Source organism: Nansenia antarctica, assembly GCF_963989245.1.
Source record: "Nansenia antarctica genome assembly, chromosome: 8".
NCBI lineage: Eukaryota > Metazoa > Chordata > Actinopteri > Argentiniformes > Microstomatidae > Nansenia > Nansenia antarctica.
Window position 1 is genome coordinate 54,199,521 of NC_137678.1, and position 11,563 is coordinate 54,211,083.

The window sequence follows — 11,563 nt, forward strand, 5'->3', positions numbered from 1 at the left end:
GCTGGTGTGTTTGGGATCATTGTCCTGCTGCATAACCCAAGTGAGCTTGAGCTTGAGGTCATGAACTGATGGCCGGACATTCTCCTTCAGGATTTTCTGGTATAGAGCAGAATTCATGATTCGTCCAGGTCCTGAAGCAGCAAAGCAGCACCAGACCATCACACTAGCACCTCCATGTTTGACTGTTGGTATGATGTTTTTATTATGGAATGCTGTGTTAGGTTTACGCCAAATGTAACGGGTCCCACACCTTCCAAAAAGTTCCACTTTTGACTTGTTAGTCCACAGAATTTTTCCCCAATATGTTGGGGGTTCATCAAGATGTTTTTTGGCAAATGTGAGACAAACCTTTGTGTTCTTTTTTCTCAGCAGTGGTTTTCTCCTTGGCATTCTCCCATGGATGCCATCTTTGCCCCGTCTCTTTCTTACTGTGGAATCATGAACACTGACCTTAACTGAGGCAAGTGAGGCCTGCAGTTCTTTAGATGTTCTTCTGGGTTCTTCTGTGACCTGGATGAGTCGTCGTTGGGCTCTTGGAGTAATTCTGGTTTCTTTGGATGGAGGCATCATGTGCTGCTTTTTAAGATATTTTAGGCTACTTCACTTGGTCAGACAGGTTCTATTTAAGTGATTTCTAGATTGAACAGGTCTGGCAGTAATCGGGCCTAGGTGTGGCTTATGAAATTGAACTCAGCTTTCAAACAAATGTGTTTAATCGGTTGGTTGTTAAGGGGGGGCAATTACTTTTTCACATAGGGCCAGGTAGGGTTGGATAGCATTTTTCCCTTAATACATTAAATCATCATTTAAAAACTGCATTTTTACTCAGGTTATCTTTGTGTAATATTAAAATGGTTTGATGATCTGAAACATTTAAGTGTGACAAACATGCAAAAACAGACGAAATTGGGAAGGGGGCAAATACTTTTTCACAGCACTGTATACACACACGCGCGTGCACACACATACACACACACATACAGTACCAGTCAAAAGTTTGGACACACTTCAATTGAATGGGAAAGTGTGTCCAAACTTTTGACTGGTACTGTATATACACACACCCACGCACATATATATATATATATATATATATATATATATATATATATATATACACGCACACAGACACATGCATGTATACATATATATATATTTACACACACACACACGCACTGCTCTTTGTGAGGATTCCTGTTTTTTAAGGAATCCTTTAACCTTTTATGACAGCATAATCTAAGTTGATTATTTTATGACAGTATATGTATATGTCTAAGTTGATTATTTTATGACAGCATATGTCTAAATTGATTATTTTATGACAGCATATGTATATGTCCAAGTTGATTCTTTTATGACAGCATTATGTCTAAGTTGATTCCAATCTCCAAAGTGCTTTATTTAGACAAATGGTTTAATTTGTATTGACTTGTGTTTGTAATGACATTGCTACTCTAGAGGTCTGGCCTCTGCTTTTGAATGAATGATTGAATGCAACAATATTATTGAAGAATTGATGAAGAAATTGATTGATGAATGCAGAAATTATTGTGATAATGTGATGAATAATAGACAAGTAGACACTTGCAGCTGAGTTGATTTTATGAAGATCAAAACAATGACACGTTTAAATTAAGGGTTAGGATTAGTCATTAACTGACTTAAAATGTACAGCACACTACATGTGTTAAGATGTGATCACATGATAATAGTTAAAAAGCTCTGAATATTTCAGATTCCATGCTGATTTGTCTGCATTTTTTAGTGTATAAATGCATAAATAGAATGTCACGATTTCCTACTAGTATATTTCTATACAGATTTTTTTAATGAGATAACTATACTCTCTTCTTTCTGACAATCATTCAGTCTGACTGCTGATATGTGCCCTGAAAGATCTTATTGTTGACATGTCGTTTTATATAAAGGATGATTCCAATGAACAAATACAATCATGAGTTGATCCATATGTTGTTGTTTTTTAAATGGAATTGAAATAACTAACCTAGAAATGGCGGTAGGGGCCTGTGGCTGAATATCACCTATGGTGGTGTGGGTGAAGCAATATTACGGGGGGAGCCGCATGCAGCTCTTTGCCTGTCTGTGTGCAGCACATGCGGCTTCAATCCATTCATTAAAAGTGAATCTCTCTAGGGGCTTCCGGTATGGCGTCAAGGCAAACGGCTGTGTAAACGAAGAGCTCCCAGACAGGTCAACTTATTCCCCTTAACTAGTTCAATTTCTTTCACAAATAGTACTTAATGTGCACTGTCCCTGGTAAAAAAAAAAAAGAATTAAAAAAAAAAAGAAATCAATCAATATGTTGATTTAAAAAGTTGTTGATATGTTGAATACTTATTTCCCCTATTTTGTGTAATCTCCCTCAGTTATCTCTCACTCCGTGACGTGAAGCTTATCTTGACGTTGAGCTCCACACAGTATCTACTCATGTCATTTCTACAGAATCTTTGAGAGCGGAAGTTGTGAAACAGTGATCTGAAAACTGCTGCTGATGCTAGAATCAGTCACACGGTCCAGTGGCTCATTGGAGATTCTGCTTCTTGTTCTTGTCTGACTTGACCCAGTCCATCTCTCTCCATACGCTTTTTATGTACAAATATTCAAAACACTGAATCAGGCCAATAAAAGGGACATACTGAAAATATTTCCCTACACAAAATATACTACCTATTAACAAGCCCAGGTACACAGACTACCTACCCTTAACAAGCCCATGTACACAGACTATCGAACCTTAACAAGCCCATGTACACAGACTATCGAACCTTAACAAGCCCATGTACACAGACTATCTAACCTTAACAAGCCCATGTACACAGACTATCTAACCTTAACAAGCCCAGGTACACAGACTACCTACCCTTAAGCACACAATCACTTTAATCAATACTACTTCTTACACCCACTGTGCAACACATGCTATTTCTATTATTTGTATTATTTTTTACTACTTGTATTGTTCAATTGTCTCTTGTCTTATCGTCTCTTACAACTATTGTCACCTTTTATTGCCACTTTGTCTTGCCTTAGTGCCTTATTTGTCTTGTATAACTAACAACACTTAATTCTCTTGCTGCTGCAATGTCGAGGAACTGAAGCCTAACGGCCAAGCTCCACCATGGCCATCGAGCGTTGCGTCCGAAATTGGGATCAAATGCATTGTAATCAATGAAAGGTGCTCCACCTGCTGCGTTGCGTCAGCGTTGCGTCCGATGGCTGCGTCCAAAGTAGACATTCCAAAAAGTTTGATTTTTGACGGTGGACGCAGACGTCACAATGAGACCAATTGTACCACGGACAGCTCCAAGTACGAGCTAGCCAGTGGAGCTAGAGTAGAACGTTGACGTTGACGCAACATTGACGCAACGCAGCAGGTGGAGCTTGAACAACGGGAAGTTGACGCAACGCCGATGGCGAGTTGACGCAACGCAGCAGGTGGAGCTTGGCCGTAAGAATGTTATTCTCACTCTACTTGTATAATGGAATGCAACAACAAACTTTAGATGATTCTCTGACCCTGCTAGAGTTGAGGTCATAGGTCAGATGTGATCCTTTCAGAGTTGAGGTCACACATCATATGATTCTCTTATAGAATAAGATTCTACACTACAGATACTGTTACATTTTGATCTTCAATAAGCAAAATAATACATTCCACTTTCAACAAACTCAGAATAAGGAATGGTTATGTTTATCTATTATTCAGAATAAGGAATAGTTATCTTTATCTATTATTCAGAATAAGGAATGGTCATGTTTATTTTTATGTTTATTTCCAAAGTACCCAGAGGAGAAAGAGGCAAGGCATCATTATGATATGACTTCAGTTATCCATCTAAACGCTTAATTACATCTTTATTAATATTCATTCGAAGTTTGACAGCAGTAAAAACAGAAATAATTTTAAAACATTTAACACTAATGATATCAAGAACTGAATATGTCCACAACATAACCAATGGGTGAGGGTGGTGGGTGCAGCACTGCTCCACAAAATGATGAATGCGTATTCAGTAAGATTAGACTCAATCAAATGCTCAAGAAACCAGTCTCACCAAAATATAGATTAAAAAAAAAAACATTTCCCTTTACTGCATCAAGCATCAAACCAGAAGAGTACAATACAGCACATGGCAACGTACAGTAGACTAGACAACAAGCCATGCGTTTACTGTGTGACGTATCTGGTCTGTACGGTGTGTGGCGCCATCTTCAGGTGGAGAGTATGGCTGCAGCTAGGCTGTGGTGATCTTCCCTATCTGGCAGTACAGGGTCATGGAGAAGGCCATTCCAAAGAGCTGACAGAGGAAAACAGAAAACATCACAACCCATTCAGCTGGCTTTAGAGTGGCCCAGGACCGAGGAACAGGCCCTACACCCTAGACTCAGCCTCTACACTCTACACTCTGTCCAGATTGAAGGTTCTTACCATGAGGACAGCGATGCCAAATGCGATCCCCAGCGCCACGACCGCGTGTTTCTCCATGTAGGACACCACAAACTTGATACAAGGCTGTTGAGGGAGGGAGGGGGGTGGGGAGAGAGACAGAGAGAGACGGAGAGAGAGAGAGAGACACAAATCTTCAACAGGCACCGCTACATATACGCACTGTGCCCATAGAGGGCGCCCAAGCAGCGTAATGATGAATTATTTAAATTTAAGAGGAACCAGAACTACAATAGGCACCAATAGACCACCATCAGTGCTAGCATTACCCATTTAGCGCTAGCACACCCCCCCCCCCCCCCCATCCTTTCTCTGCGCTGGCACCACAAATGGCCAGCAGTGGCCCTGCCCTAGGGTGAATAAAGGCCACCCAAATCATCAACAACCTACAGCGCCACGGGTGACTTTAATCACTGGAAACACATCAATGACGAACCTCCTCGAAACTCATTGGAGGAGAAAGGTTCAGAGGGGGCGGTACCTCAAGCCTCCTCAAAGCTCATTGGAGGAGAAAGGACTCACCGTTGAGTAGACACTGCGGCCGCCAGCGGTGGTACAGTCCTTGGAGTCCTTGCAGTCACAGGAGGAGGGGATCTTCGACCCCCAGTCTGACGGCCCGTCAATCAGACCACAACACTTAAACTGAGGAGGAAAGAGGGAGGGGGAGGGAGCAAGAGAGGAGAGGGAGGGAGAATTAACTCTGGGTTACCCATGTACATTCATACATGTGGTGAACTAGGTTTATTTGTCAGGGGTGTGTGTGTGTGTGTGTGCGTGCGTGTGCGTGCATCACTACCTCCTCCTCCAGTTTCTGCAGGTCTGTCTGGACGTCGGCCGGCTGGTCTGCCAGAGGAAGGAGCTTCTTCAGCCGATCCGTCACAAACTCCTGAGTCTGACGCACACACACAGAGAGAGAGAGAGAGAGAGACTGTTAAACATCAGAACGTCCATGAATGCATACATGCTCAAATGTAACAGCTGATGTATGCCCTGAGAAAGCCACCCAGCTGTGTGACCTCACGGCATCTCAGGTGTGTGTGTGTGTGTGTGTGTGTGTGTCCTACCTTCTTCTCGCCCACTGCTCCCAGGATACCCGCCACCAGGAGCAGGATGAAGATGACGAGCAGGCCGATGAAGAACTAAAACACAAACAACATCCTGCTCAACGACCCGTATCAACCAGCCTGTGTGTGTGTGTGGCAGACCGTGTGCGTGTGTGCATCTGTACCTCCTCCTCCAGAGGGATGGGGGGCGTGTGTGTATGTGTGTCTGGCAGAGTGTGTGTGTATGCGGCAGAGCGTGTGTGTGTGGCAGAGCGTGTGTGTGTATGCGGCAGAACGTGTATATGTGGTAGAGCGTGTGTGTGTGTGTATGTATGTATGCAGCAGAACATGTGTGTGTGTGTGTGTGTGTGTGTGTGTGTGTGTGTGTGTGTGTGTGTGTCTCACCAGCAGCAGCAGACAGCGGTTCTCCCGTATGGCCCCACAGCAGCCCAGGAAGCCCAGCACCATGATGATCACCCCGATGGCAATGAGGAGGTCCACCCCTGGGATGGCCTCACTGGTGATCTGGGGGGGACGACGACAAGGCTGAGAAGCACATACTCTGAGGCAAGGTGCCTGTTTGTGTCGCAGGGTTTGTGTGTGTGCATTGCAGGGTGTGCGCATGCATTGCAGGGTGTGTGTGGGTGTGTGGGGCAGGATGTGTGTGTTAGAGGGTCTGTGTGTGTGTGTGTGTGTGTGTGTGTGCATGTGCAGGTGCGGGTGTGTGTGGATGTGTGCCCAAAATCACTTTCACAATCATTTTCAAAAGGCAATACTGTGATGAGACAAATGTTGTGATGAGTGTTTGACCCAGACACGCTGGTCACACCTGGACCCATCTGGTCACATCTGGACCTAGACTCTCTGGTCATCACATGCAGAAAATGCCCCATCAGCCCCCTCTGCTGGTCGCTTTACATACCTTGTTTCCATCTTTGCTCACTTTCAGGTATATGGAGACTCCCAGAATAATGCATCCACTTATCTGAAACAAACAAACAATAAATCAACTTGATTTATAATTATAAGCTTAGAAGGTGAACGTTTTTTTTCTTTTACATACATCACTTGAATGACGAAATCATTTTGAAATCTATTTAAATTTAAAATATGTCTCCAGTGTGTGCCATGTCAATGCAGCTCAAGCCAAGCAATAGATTTTCAGATCCATCCATTGTCTCTCTCCCACTTGTCCTCCTCTGCCCCCCTCTGCAGCTCCCCCTTCTCCTCCTCTGCCCCCCCCTGCCCCTCGTCCTTCTCCTCCTCCTCTGCCCCCCCCCCCCCCCCCACCAAGGCAGGTGGACACTTCCAGCAGAAGCTGCATGAGAAGAGGAGAGAGGAGGAGGACCTGAAAGACCGCTGCCAAAACGCTGCAGATCAACCACAGATCGACCACGCTACACCACACGGTCCAGGAAGCAAGCGTAATGATGGCTAACGTTAAATACTTAATTACAAAAAACAAAACAAGCAATTAACCAGCTCAACACAGGTAAACTGAGGTCTCTTCATCAAGAGTTAATCAGAGGCCTGCCACACACTCTGCTGAACACACCCCAAACCTGCTCTCCTTCTACCCCCTGTTGAACACACCCCAAACCCCCTCCCCTTCTCCCCCCCTACTGATGTCATTATGGGCTTCAGAAATACAGACCCGTTTTGTTTTCATGGCATACGAGGTTGGAGAAAACGTTTCACAGATCGTTTATCAAACAAAGACGGCGGTTGTTCTTTAGCAGGGGGATGGCGTCAACTAGAGGAAAGGAACGTGGTTATGACACCACAGAAGTGACTTTACAGAGAGCCATCTCTTTAAAGAAGGTCCAGTATGTAACATTCCAGCTTTCTGGAAGCTTCCTAATGGTTGTAATGACCATGTGTTGGACACTCCAGAAAACTATCCTTTTAGCTAACAGGGATGGTGAGGTCGGCGTTGAAACACTAAGGGAGTCTAGAATTCTGCCCTTCTGTACAAATATATCTATAAACTGTTCAGTTAAGGATTTCTGCTTTCTCATAGATTAAATATTTATAAGTGATAGAAGCCATGGCCATTTTCCTGTTCTCGTGTCTTTATCAGACTGTTGCTAAGTAACCAAAGACAAACAGGATTTGTGTTGAGTAACCACAGCAGAGCCTCATCTTAGCTGGTGGCCTGCAGGGCCTCTGGACGCAGCTCTGTCGGGGAGCGGGGCCTCTGACCCATCACGAATAGGCTATCTAATCAACTTGATGGAACATTTTAAGTGTCTGACAGGGTAGAGTTCTGCGTAGAACCTGAGTGATGAACCTGTTAGATGGCACGCACGAACAAACACACACGCAGGCACGCAGACACACACACACACTGAGGTACACAGGCATACACAAACACATGCACACAGACACACACGCATGCACAGACACATGCGCACACACACAGGCACAGACACATGCGCACACACACAGGCACAGACACATGCGCACACACACAGGCACAGACACATGCGCACACACACAGGCACAGACACATGCGCACACACACAGGCACAGACACATGCGCACACACACAGGCACAGACACATGCGCACACACACAGGCACACAGGGGTAGAGGCTCTGAGTGGAGGCTCTACCGGTTGTGGCGGTACCGGCACATTCCTCCCCTCTGACTCACCGGGCGGACGGACATACCTGTGGTTTACCACCATCTACTCTGACACACCTGTACCAGGCAGCTCAGTGGCCTTGCGGTTAGTGTCACTCTGAACCACCGGTTCTCAAGGCTTACTGACGCACCTGGCCCACATACCTGGGGTCTTCAAGCAGGCCCTATTCCCTTAGTCACTGCTAGGTCACACAGGGTGTGTTAGTTAAAAGGTTCACCATCCTGGATCCGACCAGACCTAGACCCCATTCACCAGACCCAGACCCATTCTCCAGACCCAGACCCAGACCCAGACCCATTCTCCGGGCTGCAGCCCATCACAGATAAACAGGAAGAACTGCATTTCATAATTGCATTTCCCCTCCATTACTGGAAGGCTAATCTACACAGCCAGACAGGCAGACAGGCAGGCAGGCAGGCAGGCAGGCAGGCAGGGGCACACAGACAGAGAGTGGAGGAGATGACGTTAGCTTTGATTGACACACACACGTTTTGTTGCCAAGGCGGCATATGAGGGAGATATACCTTTCACAGGACCCCAAGGCCGCCAAGATACGGCGGGTTTCCAGAGTGTACATGTATTGTAACTCTGAAGTGGGCACTTGTTTGGAAGAGCGCGTATTTGATGTGTTACATCAGAACAGTTGAGGAAGAGGAGGTATTTGAGACTCACCCAGAACAGCAGGTTGAAGAGGAAGAGGAGGTATTTGATGCACTTGTTGACACCCATCTTCTCTCCTGAGGCAGACTAGACGTGACGAGAACCCAGATCTCCCCAGAGAAGTTACACTGCTCCTCTGTTAGATATCCTGGGTGAGGTGGTGTGTGTGTGTGTGTGTGTGTGTGTGTGTGTGTGCGCGCTATTCCACAGACCAGGTAACAGATGGCGACCGCTCCTGTGCTCTCTCTCCCAGCCTTTCACACCCGTGGGTGTGGTCAACTGAAGCAGCCGTTTCCTTCTCCGAGCCCGCGCCCCGTCACCTGACCCAAGACCAGCACTTCCAACGCAAAGCAGAGGCGAGTCAGCCCTAAGTGCTGTTTACACAAAGCAGAGGGAAAACCTCTCCAATCAGATAAGAGTATGCGAAGGCCATAAATCATACAGGTTAGGTAGCTGGCGGTTGGTTGAATCCTGGCCCATTCAAATGCAAATATTTCAGATGTTGTCCAAAAGGTTTGTTCTTCAGATGTGTCTCGTGATCTGAGGTGAAGAAAGTAGGCTTACCTCTCTTAGGAGACTCGTTAGGATGATTGAGAAAGCCTGGTGAGAGAGATGTGACGTGTTTCAATTGTTCACCTGCAGATTGGAGGAGGCGGGGCGTTCACCTTCTCTCTCTCTCTCTCTCTCTCTCTCTCTCTCTCTCTCTCTCTCTCTCTCTCTCTCTCTCTCTCTCCTGTTGAACAGGGAGAAGAGAGGAGCCTGAGGACACAGTGGCTGTGTTCGGAATAGCGTACTAGCATACTGCATACTCAATGAGTATATAATACTGCATTCATCAGAGCAACGCATCCGGGTACTTTCCCCTCCCGTAATGTCCACGCCCCTTTTTGGGTGATAGAAGAGTAGAAGTTTGACTGGCGGTCAATGGGAATTTCTGGTCTTTGCTACCTTAATCCGATAAAATAAGAAAACCGTAGTGCTTTTTAGATATTAGGAGCACAAATCCGATGGCCAGTTAGGCAAACTATTATATAGTGTCATTGCCGATCAATGATCGACGTCGTTATATAGAGAAAATTAATGAAATAGGGGTTGATTCGTCAGAGCAGTCATACGTCATCTCCCTGTCATCTGGGATTTGTAGTTCTTCAGTTGATTTGCCGTGTAAATCCCCAGATGAGAGTGTTACATTCGTTTTCTTAAGATAGGACAATAAATAAATCTGTTCAATGGGCATTTGCCAAAGTAGCCTACTGTTAATCAGTATTTATCCTGTATGGTGTATATGAAGATGTTATGACTTTTATCATGAAAATAATGAACAGCAAGCTAGATCCAAAACTAGGGCCGGTGGAGGAGGGCAATTGTCACATTGGACAGACTACCAAAACAGAAACATATCTTAACGACAGCAAAAGTGATGGATGTCAGAAATACATTACCTGGAGATTCAATAAGGTAGCCTACTTTTATATGACAGGATATGGGTTAGGGTTATATGACACCTGTAGCGAGATAGATAGATAGAGCCTAATGTAAAAAGTAGCTGAGAGACGCAACCAGGGTCTGGCTGGTAATTGTATGACCCGCCAAACAATCCGCTGAGATGAAAAGTACGTTTTAGAGCATTTATTGAATAGAACAATCAAATTTGGCGACGACGTACAAAAATAATCCATAAGCGATCAAAACCAGAAAAATAACAAACTATGCGTATAGAATATGCGTATAATGCGGTCAACAAAAATACATCGCTCCCCTCTCTCCACTACCGCCATGCAAGGTGCGCAGGTGCTTAAATTACCTTGCAATATCACCCCCCATAACCATACGACTTCTCAATACGGTGATCTAGGCAATAAACAAACAATCAAAGTAAACTCACAATAAACCCATTAGCCTGTTATACTAAATACCCCGCCTAAATCATATTCATACCTCCTACAACACCTCAGGCCTTTGGGTCGGGTGGTTCATCCACATGGATGGAGGCAGACTGAAAGGACACACATTCATTGCCTATTTCATAAATGTTCTCCATACAACGACGTCGATCATTGATCGACAACGACACTATATCATTGTTTGCCTGACTGGCCATCGGATTTGGGCAGTCTGGGGATTTACACGGCAAATCAAATGAAGAACTACAAATCCCTGATGACAGGGAGATGACGTATGACTGCTCTGATGAATCAACCCCTATTTCATTAATTTTCTCTATATAACGACGTCGATCATTGATCGGCAACGACACTACCCAGTGAGCAATAGACGTCTTTTCAACCTCGCGTCTACGCTTGGCCATCATATAAACCAGCTATATTACGGCTATATTTTCTACTTATCTTAAATGCATTAAAACCGTTATTAAACCCCTCTAAACTGTCAGAATACGTCTCAGACGTCATGTAGTATGAGATTCATATAGTCTAGCATAAGTAGTCCTAGCAGAAGTGGTGGTTTAAATTGCGTCTATACGTCGCTGTCCTTTAACCCAGATAAATGCGGTCTGTGTCTAAACCTGTTTTAGTCTAGCAGCACGTTGAGTTTAAATTAATACCCTAAACGCCTGTAGATTGTCAAAATATGTACCAGACCGTCATTTAGTCTGAGATTCCATGTAGTCTAGCATAGTTATTCATGCAGAAGAGGTGGTTTAAATTGCGTCTATACATCGCTGTCCTTTAACCCAGCTAAATGCGGTCTGTGTCTAAACATATTTTCTACTTATCTTAAATGCAT

General features: G+C 44.7%; 1 protein-coding gene across 1 annotated transcript; it reads right to left on the minus strand.

Annotated features, from left to right (window-relative positions):
• Positions 1-4,256: 4,256 nt before the first annotated feature.
• Positions 4,257-8,980, minus strand: LOC308164423 (tetraspanin-8-like; the record flags this gene model as incomplete). Its single annotated transcript, XM_080538524.1, has 8 exons — positions 8,831-8,980; positions 6,434-6,496; positions 5,917-6,036; positions 5,533-5,607; positions 5,265-5,360; positions 4,991-5,110; positions 4,451-4,534; positions 4,257-4,319 (listed from the first exon to the last, which is right to left on the minus strand). The coding sequence occupies exons 1-8, from the start codon at positions 8,885-8,887 to the stop codon at positions 4,257-4,259; spliced, it is 678 nt and encodes a 225-aa protein (XP_080394650.1). The 5' UTR covers positions 8,888-8,980.
• Between the last annotated feature and the right edge of the window lie 2,583 nt (positions 8,981-11,563).